This window comes from Pipistrellus kuhlii, unplaced genomic scaffold (assembly GCF_014108245.1).
Source record: "Pipistrellus kuhlii isolate mPipKuh1 unplaced genomic scaffold, mPipKuh1.p scaffold_m20_p_40, whole genome shotgun sequence".
Taxonomy (NCBI): Eukaryota; Metazoa; Chordata; class Mammalia; order Chiroptera; family Vespertilionidae; genus Pipistrellus; species Pipistrellus kuhlii.
In genome coordinates, this window is record NW_023425541.1 from 4,243,325 (window position 1) to 4,262,260 (window position 18,936).

General features: G+C 43.4%; 1 protein-coding gene across 2 annotated transcripts; it reads left to right on the forward strand.

Moving 5' to 3' along the window:
* The first annotated feature begins 1,505 nt into the window (after positions 1–1,505).
* PIN4 (peptidylprolyl cis/trans isomerase, NIMA-interacting 4) lies at positions 1,506–11,159 on the forward strand. Of its 2 annotated transcripts, none has more exons than XM_036411569.1 (4): positions 1,506–1,655; positions 4,191–4,264; positions 10,494–10,613; positions 10,982–11,159. In XM_036411569.1, exons 1-4 carry the CDS (start codon positions 1,613–1,615, stop codon positions 11,138–11,140), a joined length of 396 nt encoding a protein of 131 aa, XP_036267462.1. In that variant the 5' UTR covers positions 1,506–1,612; the 3' UTR covers positions 11,141–11,159. The 2 variants fall into 2 exon arrangements, with proteins under 2 accessions (XP_036267462.1, XP_045427877.1); XM_045571921.1 differs by having other exon boundaries at positions 1,649–1,765.
* The last annotated feature ends 7,777 nt before the right edge of the window (positions 11,160–18,936 follow it).

The window sequence follows — 18,936 nt, forward strand, 5'->3', positions numbered from 1 at the left end:
GTATGAGTTGGAGGTGGGCATGATCTCAGAAATACCTGACCCACAGGTCTAAGGATAAAGCATCTCAAGTCCAAAAAGGCTCTCTCAAAAACTGAACTCTGAGCTAGAACTCTAGGTTCTAACTGGCAGTGGAAGCTGGCATAGCTATCTTGCAGAATGGAGGAAAAGCTCTAACCGTATATATGGGAGTTGTGGGTAAGGGGAGACAGTGTTTGGGCACAAATTCAAAACTCATTTATCTTGAGCTCTATGAACTAGTGATTGTTTTATGTGTTTTAAAAATATGAACTTATTTAATTCTCTTAACACCCACTAAATGTGTACTATTATCATGAACTCCATTTTACAGATGATGAAACTGAGCCAGAGAAGTGCGGTAACTTCAAGGTCACAGAGCTAGTAGCCAGATAGTGCAGCAGGAATTTAAAGCAAGAATCCCGGCTTTTAACTATTATATTATGCTGCACCATTATAGTAATTTTGGAAAATACACAACTACCTGTGCTAGCACCACTGGTCACATTTTACTGGGTAGCCTTCCTGTCCTTTAATGCATATATTATATGCTACGCTATATACTTTTTCCCTTAGATTGACTTTTATATTTTAAACATTCTGCTCAAGAAACACACCTTCAACAAAGCACAAGACATTACATCAACAGTTCCAAATTCATTTTACAGACTTTATGCAATAAAAAGCCAAAAGCAGATGAACCTAAGACTTGTCTAGCAATCAATGATTTAATAGTTGAAATTCATTAATTTGATTTGCTCACATGACTAAGGATTTTTTATTTATTTAAATAAAGAAACACTATATACTTTAAAAAGAGAAATATTCTATAGCTTGGTCTGTATTCTTAAGGCCATTTCCTATGTCTGTATTGTAAATGGCAAATATCCTTTACTGTGGCTGAAACATTATTTATTTAAGCAATGTCCTACTGATGGACAATGAGACTGCTTTCAATATTTCTCCATGACAGAGTTCTGCAGGAGGCAGAGAGGTTGATAGCCTTTTTTGAAAACTACCTTGTGAACCCAATCAGCTACAGCTGCAAAATAAAATTTAAAACCTCAAGGGAGGCAGGACTTGTGTATACTAGAGAGCAGGAGGAGGGAGCGGCCACGGAGGCTCTTCCTGCTTTCCTTTTGTCTGGAGGAGGCCACAAGGGATTGGTTACACCCGGCGCCTAGGGACTGCAGAGGCCCAAGGCTTCTACTACGCACGCGTGACGGGAGGGGGGGGCGCACTGGGGGAGGGGGAGGGGGAAAATGGAGGGGGCGGGGAAGTTGGGGAGCAGGCACAAACAAGGGCGTGAGAAAGAAGGAACTTACAGAGCAGAGGCGGGGCTTCCTGCCTAGCTTTACCTGTGACCTCCGGCCCCGCCAGCCCAAGCTTCTTATTGGTCAATCATCTTCAGTCCCATTGGTTCGAGAGCCAAAGGACTGTGTCTGCCCCAAGATATGCCTGCTCCCGGAGCCGCAGTAAAAACGGTCAGTTGTGATGCCGCTTACAGGCATTTGTATAGGACAGGCCCGAAGGACCTGAAGGGGCTTTGTGAGGCAACCAGTACAGTTGAGAGTTCAATCAACATCAAGCTTCCTAGATGCCTCCCAAAGGAAAAGGCGGTTCTGGAAAGGGTGGAAAAGGTAGAACAGACAAAGCAACCAGGGAGAATACGGTTAAATGGGAAGCGAGGGGAAGGAGCTGACCAGAGACCCCCGGGGCCCGAGATGGGTGGTCAGTGACTGGCCTCGAGGTGATGAGGGACAATCAGTGTGGACTTCTCAGGAAAGCTTTAATTTAAAAATCATGGAAATTAGATGGTAGGTAGAAGAGGACAAAGGACTAAGAGAAAGTTTTGTTTGGGGAAAACTTGGAAATGAGGCCGATGTGAAGGTTGAATTAGAGGCAAAGGTACGGAAGAATGAGATTTAAGAAAAAAAAAATTGGACCCAGGAAAGAGGAGCAGTTGAGCTTTGAAGAGGAGAAGAGACACCTGATGCTTGAGGTCACAAGAAAAGCGATGTGGGGGGGGGGGGGGGTGTTGTAAAAATTGGAGCCAAAGAGGGGGAAGGGGCCGAGTTTGTAAGAGATCATACTTAATGCCTCAATTTATTAGTAAAGTGGAAGGTAAGGGTAAGTTTTAAGCCTGAGGGGCAAGGACTGAGTAGGGATCTTTAGAGGTAAAAGTTTGGAATGGTCACAGAAGGTGATAGGAGAGGGAATAAAATACTAATAAAGGGGATTCCCTGAGGGCCGAAAGCCTAAGATTGAAGGCTATGAATTTGTAGAGTACACATTCTACACAGTCATGATTTACCTAGTACCGAGCAACAGGCACAACATACGATTGAAAAGAGGTGTAGCTTTGAGCCGAGGTTGAGGTTTTGTTGGACAATGATAATAGAAGGCTAGCAATACAAGAGGATTAAGGGTGCTAGTGGGAAGATATCAAGTTCAGATCGTGGTATCCAGAGTGGGAAGGGAAGAAATCTGATAATGCAGAGGAACATAGCTGGATAAAGGAACTGGAAGTAGGAGTGGTTTCTGTGAAGACGAAGAGTCAGTGTTGTGGGAATGAGACATGAGAAAGCCAGAATTGGAAGTTGTAGCCAGAGACTGAACTACTAGTTCTGAGAGGCACAGTTTCATCCTGTGCTTCTGGGAACAGGTGGCCTGGAGTGGAAGACTTGAGCGTTCGGGGGGGGGGGGGGGGGGGGGGGGGGGGGGGGGGGGGGTCCAGAAGTGTGAGGTTAGGTTTTTGGGTGATTCCTTAGTGTAGATGGTGAGATCATCTAAGATAATGGCAGGAATGAGAGTGGAAAGGAAGCCTGAAGCTGCTGCCAAAGTCCTCAGTCAATCAAAGGGAGGGAAATGGCAGTCAGAAGATGACAGTATCCAATGGGAGAGAGGATAGAGTTACTGGAAGGCATCATTGCTCAACAGTGAATATACAGCAAACCCAGTTAAGAGTTTGCTGTAATAAAACTCCTTTAACAATAATATGTTCTTAGGCATTTAGTGGTCAGAACAGTATTTGGGGTTCTCAGTTTAGTTGAAATTTTTTGAACAGCTGTTATGTGCGAGGCACTCTGCTAGACACTGGAGAAATGAGTAAGATGGAACCTCCTGATTAAAACATTTCAAGGGCTCCCTGTTACTTCTAGGATAAATTCCAAGTTTCTTAATTGGGCCTAAAGGCCCTCATGCTCTAACCATCAGCCACTTCCCCTGGGCTCATCTCACAGCATTCCCATCTCAGATTGGGCTTTATCCATAGTTTCCAAAATACTATGCAGTTTTTCACTTTGGAGTATCTCCTTTGTTCTTTCTTTACCTCATCAGTGCCTATACATCCAGGAAACCTCTCCTGAGTGACTAAAATGTCCTGCTGTGCTTCCCTGTCCATAGAACATAGATCATCCTCAGAAATTATCTGTTTACATATCTGAGGGCAAATGAGCTCCCTGAAAGAAGGTACTGTGTCTTGTTCATCTTTGTATTCCCAGTGCCTGGAACTTAGTAGTTACTTAGGAAATGTTTATTTAACTGAACATTTATTCCAGCAATAGTTCTCAGGAACATGAGGCTCTAGCGTAAGTATACTGCCATCGTCATAGAAGTTGACATTGTAGTAAAATGATATACTAGTGAAATGTAAGTTTCTGCCAGTGGTTGTTAATCTGAATACCAATAACTTTTCTTAGGAAGCTATCAAGTAGGCAATATAGTAGACTCTGGGAATTTGGACATAAATGAATTATTTAAGCCAAATGTGGGTAGTGGGAAATATTATCTTTAAAATATATTCTTGGATATTTTGCATATTGGAGTTATGAGCACTCAAATACATAGTTGCAGTGCTTTTGAAAATCTTACAAGAGCACAGGGGTTTGTAAGTCTAGAAGGCAGGATTTAAAACCAGGCTTCCGGCACTCTTATTCAACCATTAACATCCTCACCTTGTATCTATTTTTCAGTGAAGGGTTTACATAGGGCACACATTTCCTATTTTAAGAGAGGTGAGTCAAATGAATTTAGCTTGATGTAGTTAAAGTATCTGGCAGAGTTCCCTTTTGAAGTTTGGTGCTATGACAGAAGCATCAACTCCTGATGTGTTGGACCTTTCTGTAAATATCAAGGTGCAGTTTAAATGAGTACCTATTATCTCTTCTCTAAAGGAGGAGCAGCATCTGGGAGTGATAGTTCTGACAAGAAGTCTCAGGGTCCCAAAGGTGGTGGCAATGCAGTAAAGGTGAGTTACTGGTTCCTTTCCCCCCCACCCATGTTAAATATGAATAATATATGTACATGTGTTATTTTGGTGCACATAAAATGAAAAGAGAGTTTAATTAACTCATTCTAAGAGAGTAGCCATAGATAAGCCACTGATATAAAAGCAAGATAACACAAAATTGGAAACTATAGACCAATCTCACTTATGAAAAGTAATTTCTTTTAAATATTTTTCAAATGCTTTCTCAGACATCCAGAATGTCTTCATACTTTAGTATTGTTTCTTAAATGTATTAAGTTAGATCTTACCGGTAAGTGAATGAATGAATTTTTAGGATAAAATATCTTATAAAACCAAAAGCTTAGGTAAATAGGCAGAGGCACAGGTTTCACTAGATAGCTACCCTGCTGGTGAGCTAAAAGCCAGGACTCTGACCATGAAAATGGAGGTGGGAGACAATCGCAAATAATTACTTGAAGAGCTTGACCAAATTTCAGAGGAGTGTCTGCCCTGGTAAAATATAATCTACAAACAAAACTATACTACTTAGTACTGTTTAACAGGCCATTTTCCATGTTTCAGTCAGGATCCCATACTTTGAATCATTCATTCAACAAGGATTTAGTCACATCTGGCCTATGCCAAGCAGTGCACTAAGTTCTGGGTATTAAAAAACAAACAGCTCAGCTGGTGTGGCTCAGTTGATTGTGTCATCTCATGCACCAGGAGGTCACAGGTTCGATTCTTGGTCAGGGCATATGCTTGAGTTGTGGGCTCAATCCACAGTAGGGGGCATGCAGGAGGCAGCCCATCAATATTTCTCATTGATATTTCTCTCTCCCTCCCCCTTTCTCTGAAATCAATAAAAACATATTAAAAAAAAAAAACAGATAAGAGATTGTTTCTGACCCGGTTTGGCTCAGTGGATAGAGCTTCGGCCTGCAGACTGAAAGGTCCCAGGTTCGATCCCGGTGAAGGGCATGTACCGTGGTTGCAGGCACGTCCCCAGTAGGAGGTGTGCAGGAGGCAGCTGATCGATGTTTCTTTCTCAACAATGTTTCCAACTCTATCTCTCTCCCTTCTTCTCTGTAAAAAAATCAATAAAATATATTTAAAGAGAGAGAGAGAGAGAGATACTGTTTCTGTTATCCCCGTCTAGTTGGGAGCAGTTAGGCAAAGAATTAAATTTTATCACTGTATGATTAGTGAAATTATATCATATAAATCCAACCATATACATGCAACCAGAGAGAGAGAGAGAGAGCAGGGGACAGGGAGAAATAATATAAATAGTGAGGGCCATTCTTCCCACTTTTCTAGAGGGGATAAGATGGGAGACATGAATCTGCTTTTCTGTAGTTGATCTCCATTTTCACATGGACTTCCAACTCATGAAGTGGCATTTGGTATCCAAAGATATGTTTTTATAAAACATGGCCTTCTAAATACAAACCAGCTACTTCAATCAGGTGGTCAGCTGAAGAAGTGGCCATTGTTATAAAATGGTTGGGAAGACAAGTAATGTTGGGCTTAAGGAGGGCTGGCATATTGGTCTCCAGTATGCCATCTTCTGATGGGCACCTGGGCTGTTTCCAGATCTTAGCTACTGTAAATTGTGCTGCTATGAACATAGGGGTGCATACATTCTTTCTGATTGCTATTTCAGGTTTCTTAGGATATATTCCTGCAAGTGGGATCCCTGTGTCAAATGGCAATTCATATTTAAGTGTTTGAGGAAACTCCATACTGTTTTCAATAATGGCTGCACCAGTCTGCATTCCCACTAGCAGTGCACGAGGGTTCCCTTTTCTCCACATCCTCATCAGCACTTGTTATTTCTTGATGATAGCCATTCTGGCAGGTGTGAGGTGCATCTCTCTAATGATCAGTGACTTTGAGTATTTTTTCATGTCTCTTGGCCATCTGTATGTCTGCTTTGGAAAAGTGTCTATTTAGGTCCTTTGCCCATTTTTATTAAAAAAAAATTTTTTATTCTTTAAAGTATTACATGTAGTAGTACATATATATCCTTTTTTTTCCCTTTTGACTTTCCCCTAGCCACATGCCCTCATCCCACCCCCTGTGTCTTGTGTCCATTTGTTATGCTTATATGCATGCATACATGTCCTTCGGTTGATCTATTTCCCCTCCTCCCCAACACTCCCCAGCCTTCCCGCTGTAATTTGACCATCTGTTTGGTGCTTTATTGCCTCTGTATCTATCTTTTTGTTCATCAGGTTATAATGTTCTTTATTTTCCATAAATGAGTGAGATCATGTGGCATTTTTCTTTCATTGCCTGGCTTAGTTCACTTTTTAACTGTGTTGTTTGTTTTCCTTTTGTTAAGATGTATGAGGTCCTTATGTATTTTGGATATTAACCCTTTATCAGATGTATCATTGCCAAATATATTGTACCATACAGTGGACTCTCTTTTTGTTTTATTAATGGATTCTTTTGCTGTGAAGAAGCTTTTTATTTCGATGTAGCCCCGTTTATTTCTTTTCTCCTTAGTTTCCTTTGTCCTAGGACCGTGGTTGACAAACTGTAGCTCGCAAGCCACATGTGGCTCTTTGGCCCCTTGAGTGTGACTCTTCCACAAAATACCACGGCCTGGGAGAGTCTATTTTGAAGACGCATTAGAAGAAGTTTAAGTTTAAAAAATTTGTCTCTCAAAAGAAATTTCAATCATTGTACCATTGATATTTGGCTCTGAGTTTGTCGACCACTGCCCTAGGAGATGTATCCATAAGCATATTGTCTGAGATTTTGCTTCCTATGCTTTCTTCTAGGATTTTTATGGTTTTCTGACTTACAAGTCTTTTATCCATTTTTGAGTTTATTTTTATGCATGGTATAAGTTGGTGGTCTAGTTTCATTTTTTTTGCAGGGACTCAGTAATTTTTAAATATTGTTATAATTTTCACAAGAAACAGATGGTGAGTCCAGAACTCATTGGCTTTCCAGCCCCCTATCAACAAAATTATCTTCACCTGTATCGCTCTTCCACTCTCTCCTTCCCTTTTTTCCTTTGAGGCCACTTGTTTTTCAGATAGTACTCTGAATGCCAAACCTTGCTCTTTCATTTATCTCCACCCACTCTCTTTGCTTTGTCTTAAACATTTCCCTCTTCCCCTCCATTCTGAAAAGTACACTCAGTGATCTTTAAAATATATACATGTCTGTGATCCTTTTCCTCTGACCAGAGCCCTTTCTCCTTTTGTAACTCAGTTGAGGGAGAACTCTATATGCATCCCCTTCCCATTTCCCATTACCTTCCTCCGTCAGCCTGCTGCATTCTGGCTTCTGCACATTACCAATCTTCCAAAACTACTTTTGCTAAGGTCACCGATCACTCACTGCTAAACTGATTGTGCTTCTTACCTGACTACTCTGCAGCATTTAACATGTTGACCATTTTTTCTTTGAAACTTTCTCATACCTTGGTTCCTGTCAACACATCTTCCTCTCCCACCCACCTGGACCTTCCTTTTTATTGTGCTTGTTGAGCTTCTTTTTTTGCTTATTGCTCAAATATTGATATCCTCCAAGGATGTATTTAGCCTTTTCTCCTTCTCATCCCATTCTACTTATCCTCCCTGGGTCACAGCATCACCTTCTGTAGCATCAGCTACTCCCTCCATGCTGATTGCTCCAAAATTCTCTCTATAGCTTCGCACTCTTCTGCGATGCTAGTTTTATATCGTTGCCAGTTGGTCAATCATACTTGCAAACCCCACAGGTGCTCATTATGTCTAATCTGTCAAACTGTCCAAATCAGAATATGTATATCTATACTAATAAAAGTGTAATATTTGAATTAGACCAGGAGACCTTCTGGATGTCCTTCTGGACAAAGCCATGGTGGCAGGGCCAAGGCAGAGGCGACTAGAGGTGATCAGGCCAAGAGGGGGGGGCAGTTGGGGGCAAGAAGGCCAGCAAGGGGTGCAGTTGGGGGTGATTAGGCTGGTGGGGGGGGGCAGTTGGGGGCAGGCTCATGGGGAGGGCAGTTAGGGGTGAGAAGGCTGGCAGGCAGAGTGGTTAGGAGTGAGCAGGCAGGTAGGCAGGTGAATGGTTAGGGGTGAGCAGGCAGGCAGGCAGGTGAGTAGTTCGGAGCCAGCAGTCCCGGATTGTAGGGATGTCCCCCATGAGGCCCCAGATTGGAGAGGGTGCAGGCCGGGCTGAGGGACAACCCCCCCCATGGGTGAATTTTGTATGACTGGCCATAAGTTCAAATATAAAATGGCAAGCGGTATCCCCATTCTGTGATCATGAATGTTGTGTGCACCTTCGCAGTAATTGAACCAGAAGATTGGTTTGGAAATGTGGAAGCAGAAAAGGTGCAGGGGGTGGGTGGGCAGTCTAGAAGCTGTTTTAGCCAGATTGAGTGAGGTCTAATGAACAGTCCTAGTATCCAGATCACTTATTCCTGTCTCTCCTAGACATTGCTAGACATATTCTATAGAAGTTTGCCACTCTGAGCCCTGCTTTTTGACACATTCTTTCCTTTGCTGTGTTCCTATGTCCTGTGCAGCTCCTCTAGTCATGAAGGTATTCCTGTGGGTCTAGAATCTTCTCATCCCCATTTTTAGTAGTCGAACCATGAGGTCAACCTTGGTTTGCTTGTGTCTAAATTTATAAGGCAGACACCTTTAGCCCCACCCCAGTGTATCACCTACAATATGAAACAAATAACAGATTCTCTTTGAATAGGAAATGAGAAATCCTGTAAAACATATCTTGACAGAATCATTTTTAAGGATATATTAAAAAACAACAACAACAACAACAACATGGCTTTAGATGCCCAGTGCATAAATTCATGCATGGGTGGGGTCCTGGGGGGTGGGGCCCTCCAGGTGGGCAGTGGGATGCTCTTGCCAGCATGAGATCTGGATCTGTCCCACTGGCGTTTGCACCATCGTCGGGAGCCACCTGGAGGCCACTTTCATATCCTTCCTTGTGGACTGTCTAGGGAGGGAAAGTGGCCATGGTGCCCAAGGGCAACTTCCAGAAGGCCAGTGGCGCCATCAAGATCGTGTAGATGGCACTGGTCCATTGGTGCCTGGGGGAATGAGTGGCTGTGGCTGAGCTGGGGGTGCCAGGGTGGGTTGGTTAGTTGAGTGGTGTTCCCACTGTGGGACCACCAAGGGACAGCTCCTGCATTGAGCTTCTGCCCCCTGGTGGTCAGTGCATATCATAGCAATTGGTCATTCAGTTGTTCTGGTCATTCAGTTGTAATGGTTGCTTAGGATTTTATATATATATATATATATATATATATATATATATATAAAATTTCATTACTTCTATGAGGTTGAGTATTCTTAATCAGTTAACTGATATGCATCCAAAGACACTTTTATCTCACATCTATAGATGCTTATGGCATACAAAGGGTTAATAGTCAACATAAGATACTTATTCAAAGTGTTGAATTGTGGGGAGGCTTTATACATTGGGCCTCTTTTGGTAAAAAGTATTTCTTAGTGGTGCCCTGGCTGGTGTGGCTCAGTTGATTGGGGCCTTGTCCCATACACTGAAGATTTCAGGTTCAGTTCCCAGTCAGGGCACATACCCAGGTGTGGTTCAATCCTTGGTCAAGGCACGTGTAGGAGGAAGCTGGTCGATGTGTCTCTCTCTCTTTCTCTCTCTCTCCCTCCCTCCCTCCCTCCCTCTCTCCCTCCCTCCCTCCCTCTCTCCCACCCTTCCCTCCCTTACTCTCTCTAAAATTAATAAAAGTATTTCCTTGTGGGGTTTTTTCAAATCATCCCCACTCTGATGAAATAATAGCATTTATTGAATGCTAGCTACAGAATCTCAATCTTCACAAACCTATGAGGACACATAAGTACTTTTATTATCTCAGTGCACAAATGAGGAAAACAGAGGTTTAAAGACATGCCTACGGCCTCACAGCAGAGTTGGGATTTGACTCCAGGACCCCAAATCTCAACCATTATCGTGTTTCTTCTTCCTGTTACCATTGAGGTACCTGGTAAAGATAGGAGCTTCCCATAGCCAGGTGCCTGTTTTCCATGTAAATTGGGGTCCAAAGATACTATCCTGTTATGCAAAATGGGTTTCTGTTCATTGCCCCAAGTGGGCAGACTTCTAGAATTTCCCATTGCCATGAGCTAATGTGATTTTTCACTAGTGTGGGTAATCCAGACATGACTGCTGTACTGTGAATAAATGAATGGTTTGCATCTCCAGGTATTATGTGAATATACTTTTTTCCTTGTAGGTCAGACACATTTTGTGTGAAAAACATGGAAAAATCATGGAAGCCTTGGAAAAGTTAAAGTCTGGAATGAGATTCAATGAAGTGGCCACACAATATAGTGAAGATAAAGCCAGGCAAGGGGTATGGCGCTATTACCATTTACAATGATCTTTCCCCCAGCAGTAGGGGTTATTGCTATGTTATGCTATTAATTTTAGGATGTCCTGGTTTAAAGATTTTAAAACAGAAATGTCCAACTTGTGGACAGATGAATATAGGTCACCTATATCTAAATCTTGGCATGACCAAACTTATTCTGACAAATACCCAGCAGCATTGTGAGTGCTTGTATGTTCAGTGCAGGCTGGACCTCGTCCATCCATTTGTACTTGTCTAGCCTATTTCTTTACAGTCCACATGAATAATTCAGAAACCTTAGCATTCAAGCTACAGTAGAACTGTTCTCTCTTCAGAGCCTCTTGGCATCACATATCTTTTGGGTTTTTCAGGGCGACTTGGGTTGGATGACCAGAGGTTCCATGGTGGGACCATTTCAAGAAGCAGCATTTGCATTGCCTGTGAGTGGGCTTGACAAGCCTGTGTTTACAGACCCTCCAGTTAAGACAAAATTTGGATACCATATTATTATGGTTGAAGGCAGAAAATAAAATTGTATGGAACACTGAATATGTCTTATACATTCTGTTTATTTGTTTAAAAGGTATTGAATAATCCTTGTATTTTATTAACTATGTCATTGTGGGTTTTTAAATGCAAAATTGCTGTCAGAGAGGAGGAGGGGACTGGATGAAAAAAGGTGAAGGAGTTAGCCAAAGAACATATATGCATAACCCATAGACACAACAGTGTGGTTCCAGAGGGAATGGGGGTGGGGGGAGGAGGGCAAATAGGTTAAAATGAGGATATCTGTAATACTGTCAACAATAAAAATTTTAAAAATCAGGTATGTAAAGATTTGTATATACTACAGTAGGTATTCAATTGGTGGTTCTCAATGATGAGGCAAGCAGACCCATTTTAACTTGTCATTCCTTTCCTCCCAGAACTAATTTATCTGATTATCACTATATGCCATAAGTTAATTTAGAAACCATCTCTAGGGGAGCTAAGTGTCAGCTCAAACTATTCACACATTGAATCAGGCCTCAAGAAGACAGATTAGGCCCAGTCAGCATGGTTCAGTGGTTGAGTATCGACCTATAAACCAGTGGGTCACAGTTTGATTCCCGGTCAGGGCACATGCCCAAGTTGCAGGCTTGGTGCCCAGTCCTGGGATGTGCAGGAGGCAGCCGATCAATGATTCTCTCTCATCATTGATGTTTCTATCTCTCTCTCCCTCTCCCTTCCTCTCTGAAATCAATAAAAATATATTTTAAACTCGAGGCCCAGTGCACAAAATTCGTACATAGGGAGGGGTGTCCCTCAACTCTGCCTACACCCTCTCCAATATAGGACCCCTCAGGGGATATCCAACTGCCAGTTTAGGCCCAATCCCTGCAGTCAGACATCCCCCTCACAATTTGGGGCTGCTTGCTCCTAACCATTAGCCTGCCTGATTACCCCTAACTACTTCTGCCTGCCAGCCTGATCACTCCCTAACTGCTCCTTTGCCAGCCTGATTGCCCACAACTGCCCTCCCCTGCCAGCCTGATGGCCCACAACTGCCCTCCCCTGCTGAGACCTACCTCTGCCGGGACCCACCTCTGCTGTGCACGCAGCCATCTTGTGATGACATTGCGTGAGGGTGTCGCACAAGGGCATGACACCACTTAGGCTTTTATTATATAGGATGATTATAGTAAAATAAAATCCACCATGACTTTGTAGTTATGACTATCAATAGTATTTTGAGATAGCTGAAATAACTGAAATCTGATTTCTATTGGTAACAAAGTCACAGGTACTGCTAATACTTCTGCATTTTGTTGCCTGCATTCAGACATCTGAACTCTATCCCTGAAATTCAGTTTTTAAATCTCTGCTTTAGATACCATTTGAATGATTTACTGTGGGCATGTACTTTTCTCCCCAAATGATCATGATTTAAATTTGTCATCTCTTTTTTTCAAAAATATTTTCATTGATTTTTAGAGAGAGAGGAAGGGAGAGAGAAAAATTAATGTGAAAGAGAAACATCAATTGGCTGCCTCCCGCATGCACCCCCACCAAGGATTTAGCCTGCAACCTGAGCATGTGCCTTGATCAAGAATCGAATTGGCAATCTAAGTGCATGGAACAATGCTCAACCAATTGAGCTACACCGGCCAGGGATCATACCATCTCTTGCAAACTTCTTTCTGTATATTAATATACATCATATATGAGAATAGTGGTGTGTAAATTGTTAAAGAGAAAACCAGAGAAACCAAGATGACAGCATTGGTAAACAACTGAACTTGTGGCATCAAACAACAGCTTCAAAACTACAACTAAAAGACAAAATGGACATCATCCAGAACCACAGGAAGGCTGGCTAAGTAGAAATTCTACAACTAAAAGGGAAGAGAAAAGCACACAGACTCACAGGAGCTGCAGAAGTACAGTGTAGAGCACATGTGTCAAACACAAGGCTCGCGGGCCAAATCCGTCCCGCCAGGCCTTGCAATGTGGCCCGCACTGCGCTGTCATCACTGCACTCCGCTGCGTTTCCATCACAATGACAGTTTATGACTATTCAGTAAACCATTCGGCCCGCAATTTAGGCTGGATTTTAGATTTTGGCCCCTTCTCTGATTGAGTTCGACACCCCTAGTGTAGAGGTATAGAGGTGCACACACGGAGAGGGCTAGTAACTGAGTACACGATGGCTTTTTCAATCCAGAAGGAGACACAAGCTCCCAACTGCTTTTAACTCCAGTCCCGGGTGAGACTCTAGGGACCCATACTCATACAGGGAGAAGCTGGACTGTCTGACAGTGGGTGGAACTCAAGGGCAGCTTTCTCTCAGAGGTACTTGCAGCGATTACCGCAGCACACTGAGACCCAGGGGCCTCTTAGGGTAGGGTTGATGGGAGGCCATTGTTGTTTGCTCTCTTCTAAGACTCTGCATCATCCAAGCTGTGCAGAGGCTCTTGTATATGAATAGCCTTGTCCTTTGAAATTTCAACTTACCTAACAAACTGCAGCTGAGTCAGAGAGACATAGAACATCCAAAAGAAGGCTCAAGGCCCCATAGCAGCTTGCATTGCTTCACAGCTGGGCCTCATCTAGGCACCTCCAAAACCCAAACAAAGAAAAGGAATCTTAAGATCTCTCGATAGCTCCTTCTGGGTGGCCTCAGGCAGAGGCTAAATTAGCAACTCCTTGGAGATCCAAGAGCCAGTGTACCCAGAGGTCAAAGTAGGACTATCCAGATTACAACTCCTCAAATCCATAAGAGGTCACTCAGGGGGTAGACTCAATGAGCATCAAAGCCCCACTGAAGCAAGTCTTGTCTCATAAGGGTGTCTCCAGCACAGAAGTTTTCCCGTCATAGACACATCAGATCCTCACAGCCAATTGGCCTGGAGGTCAATTCCCCCCAATGATATCAACAACAATCAAGGCTTAACTACAACAAGACTGTGCACACAGCTCACAAAGGGGTACACCAAGAGTGTCCACCTCAGTTAACTGGGGAGGCTGAGCCACTGGGCCCTATATGACACCTAGCACACAAAACCACTCTATCAACTCAGGGAAGCAGCCAAAATGTGGAGACATAGAAACAGGTCAGAAATAAAAGAAATGGAGGAAAGCAAACTACTAGATATTGAGTTCAAAACCACGGTTATAAGGTTTTTCAAGAATTTTCTACAAAAGGCCAATAAATTTAGTGAGACCCTAGAGGCTATGAAAAAGGAGCAACTAGAAATTAAGCATACACTGACGAATATATATATATATATATATATATATATATATATATAGAGAGAGAGAGAGAGAGAGAGAGAGAGAGAGAGAGAGAGAGAGAGAGAGAGAGAGAGAGAGAGAGAGAGAGAGAGAGAGAAAGAGAGAGAGAGAGAGATCCAACAGCAGACTAGAGGAATGCAAGAATCAAGTCAAATATTAGAAATACAAAGAAGCAAAAAACACTCAGCAGCAAAAGCAAAAAAAAAAAAGAATCGAAAAATTTGAAGATAGTGTAAGGAACCTCTAGGATACCTCATGTGTACCAACATCCGAATTATGGGGGTACCAGAAGAAGAGAGCAAGATACTGAAGACATAATGACCAAAAACTTCCCCCACCTGGTGAAAGAAATAGACTTATAAGTCCAGGAAGCACACAGAACCCCAAACAAAAGGAATCCAAAGAGGACCACACCAAGACACATCATAATTAAAATGCCAAGAGCAAAAGACAAAGAGAATATTAAAAGCAGCAAGAGAGAGAAAAACAGTCACCTACAAGGGAGCACCCATACGATTATCAGGTGATTTCTCAACAGAAACTATGCAGGCCAGACAGGAGTGGCAAGAAATATTCAAAGTGATGAATAGCAGCAACCTACAACCAAGATTACTCTACCCAGCAAAGCTAACATTCAGAATTGAAGGTCAGATAAAGAGCTTCACAGATCAGAAAAAGCTAATGGAGTTCATCACCGCTGAACCAATATTATACGAAATGCTGAAAGGTATTCTTTAAGAAGAGGAAGAAGAAAAGGGTAAAGATAAAAATTATGAACAACAAATACATATCTATCAACAAGTGAATCTAAAAATCAAGTGAATAAAACATCTGATGAACAGAATAAACTGGTGAATATAATAGAATTAGGGGCATAGAAAGGAAGTGGACTGACAATTCTCAGGGGGAAAGGGGTGTGGGGGTATGGGAAGAGACTGGACAAAAATTGTACACCTGTAGATGAGGACAGTGCGCAGGGGGGAGTAAGGGTAGAGGGTGGGGTGAGAATCGGTTGTAGGGGAGCAAGGGTGGGGGAATGAGGAACAATTGTAATAATCTGAATAAAGATTTATTAAAAAAATAAAATCAAATAAAAAGAAATTAACCGCCGAAACCGGTTTGGCTCAGTGGTAGAGCATCGGTCTGCGGACTGAAAGGTCCCGGGTTCGATTCTGGTCAAGGTATGTACCTTGGATGCGGGCACATCCCCAGTAGGGGGTGTGCAAGAGGCAGCTGGTCGACGTTTCTCTCTCATCAACGTTTCTAGCTCTCTATCTCTCTCCCTTCCTCTCTGTAAAATATCAATAAAATGTATTTTTTAAAAAAGAAATTAACCAAGTAACTTACATGCATTATCTATGGACACAGACAATTAGGATGGTGAAGGCCTGGTGTGGGGCGGGAACTGGGTGGAAGGAGGTAGTGGGGAAGGCGTGAAGGAGGAGGGAGATATCTGTAATACTCTCAACAATAAAGTTTTCCAAAAATAAAAACTAACAAAATAACAATACCACCATCCACCACCATCAAAAAAAAAAAAAAAAAAGTAAACCACAGGCCCCAAATGGCATCACTTGTGCTAAAGCCCATAATACCAACCCTAGACTTAATACCTGACATAACTGGTTATTTTTTAAAAAATATATATGGATTCGTGCACATTGAAAGTAAATGAGGGTGGCTGGAGGGGCAGGACTGGACAAGACAGGCCAGACATGCCCTGGATCCAACTTTCTGAAGTCCCTCCCAGCCAGCCTCACCAAGGGCAGCACCATGAATCAAAGGATATCTACGAAGTGAACAGGGGTCCCTCCTGCACGTGGGATTCCTCACCTTGGCCTGTGAGGATCAGGCCGAAACTGGCTCTCTAACATTCCCCAAGGCTGTGGTCAGTAAACTGCAGCTCGTGAGCCACATGCGGCTCTTCCACAAAATACCATGGCCTGGGCAAGTCTATTTTAAAGAAGTGGCATTAGAAGAAGTTTAAGTTTTAAAAAATTGGCTCTCAAAAGAAATTTCAAACGTACTGTTGATATTTGGCTCCGTTGACGAGTTTGCCGACCCCTGCCCCAAGGGGTCCCAGATTGCAAAAGGGCAGTTCTTGGGTGAGCACCCTGGAATTGGGCTCCCTCCTCTCTGGTTCCAGGACGCATCACATGAGAACTACTGCTGCCAAGTAACTGCTGCATTGAATATCTGCCCCCTGGTAGTCATTGCATGTTATAGCTACCAGTCAGACAGTTGCTTAGCCTTTTATATACAGACTGGAGGCTGGTGCATGACATTTGTGCACGGGGGGGTGTGTCCCTCAGCCCAGCCTGCATCCTCTCCAATCTGGGAACCCTCGAGGGATATCCGACTGCCCCTTTAGGCCCGACCCCATAAAGCAGTCGGACATCCCTCTCACAATCCAGGACTGCTGGCTCCCAACTGCTCACCTGCCTGCCTTCCTGATTATCCCTAACCGCTTCTGCCTCCCAGTTTGATCACCCCTAACTATTATACTCCCATGCCAGCCTGATTGATGTCTAACTGCTCCCCTGCCAGCCCGTTTGCCCCCAACTTCCCTCCTCTGCTGGCCTGGTCACTCCTAACTGCCCTCCCCTGCTGGCCTTCTTGTGTCTACATGGGGGTAGGATCTTTGACCACATGGGGGCAGCCATCTTGTGTTGGAGTGATGGTCAATCTGCATATTACTCTTTTATTAAGATAGAGGCCTGGTGCATGGGTGGGGGCCAGCTGGTTTGCCCTGAAGGGTGTCCCTGGATCAGGGTGGGGGTTCCCTTGGGGTGAGGCGCCTGGGTGAGGGGCCTGTGGTGGTTTACAGGTTGGCCATGTCCCCCGGTGACCCAAGTGGAAGCCCTGGTATCTGGGATTTATCTATCTTCTACAATTCAAACTTTGTAGCCTAGAGCGGAGCCAAGCCTTCTGCTCGCTCCATGGCAGCAGCCATTTCTGTTGGGATTTATTTATCCTCTATAATTGAAACTTTGTATTCTTAAACAGAGGCCTGGGCTGGCCAGGGTGTACAGAAAGCGTGCCTTCCCCCATTGCTGGGGAAACTCAAGCCTCCCTACTGCTCTCTGTGGCCACAGCCATCTTGGTTGGCTTCATTTACATACTTGCTCCTGATTGGCTGGTGGGTGTGGATTGTGTATAGGGGAGTGGTTAATTTGCATATTACTCTTTTATTAGAAAGGATTGATTTCAGAGAGGAGAGGGAGATAGAAACATCAATGATGAGTAACAATCACTGATCAACTGCCTCCTGCACACCCACTACTGGGGATTGAGCCTGCAACCCAGCATGTGCCCTTGACCGGAGTTGAACCCAGGACCCTTCAGTCCATAGGCCAATGCTCTATCCACTGAGCCAAACTGGCCAGGGCTAAAGTTTTGACCTTCACCAGATATGTAATCTTAATCATCCAAACTTTAATTTTCTGGTCAACATCAATGAGGTAATCTGTCACAAGGGTCCTCTCCAATCTTCAAAGAGGCAATCTGTATAATAAAACCCTTTTCCTTCCCCTTTCCGCAAAAATGATGATGTCCTGGTCTAAAAATCAATTTTTTTCTCCTTTTGCTAATAATTCCCCTTCTTCCTATAAAAATATTTCATTGTGCAATCAAGAGACATGGTAGGTAATCCCTGAGTGCCCTACTTGCTGTATACATACAATTTAAAAGTAACTTTAATATATGTGTGTATGTGACATAAAAAAATAAGTGGTCTCCCAGCCAGTGTGGCTCACTGGTTAAATGCTGACCTATAAAAGAGTTCAATTCCAGATCAGGACACATGCCTGGGTTGCAGGCTTAATCCTCAGTAGGGTACATGCAGGAGGCAGTCAATCAATGATTCTCATCATTTATGTTTCTATCTCTCTTCTTCTTCTTCTCTGAAATCAATAAACATGTATATTTTAAAAAATAAGTGGTCTTCGTCCCTGGTTCCTGCCTGGCACACAGTTCCTAAACCCTTTGAATCTGGGTTGTCTTCGGTATGCTAATAAGACCAGTGGCTGGGGGAAGGGGGGAGGGGGGCTAAATAGCATCAGATAGGGACTGGTTACCAAACAGACCAAAACAAAATTAGAGGTTTTGTAACCCCTTCTCCTGGCCTCTGGAATAGGGAGAGGAGCTAGAGTTTGAGTTACTTACTAATGGCCAATGATTTAAATTAGGGGTGTCGAACTCAGAGAAGGGGCCAAAATCTAAAATCCAGCCTAAATCGCGGGCCGAATGGTTTACTGAACAGTCATAAACTGTCATTGTGATGGAAACGCAGCGGAGTGCAGTGATGACAGCGCGGTGCGGGCCACATTGCAAGGCCTGGCGGGACGGATTTGGCCCGCGGGCCTTGTGTTTGACACATGTGATTTAAATAATCATGGCTATGTAATGAAGCCTCCATAAAAAAAACCCTAAAGCTTAAGAATGGCGAACATATCAAAGTGCTGGGAGTGTGGCAGTACCTGGAGGGCATGGACACTTCACTCACTCTCTCCAGCCCCCATACCTTGCCTCACATATCACTTCTGGAGTTGTA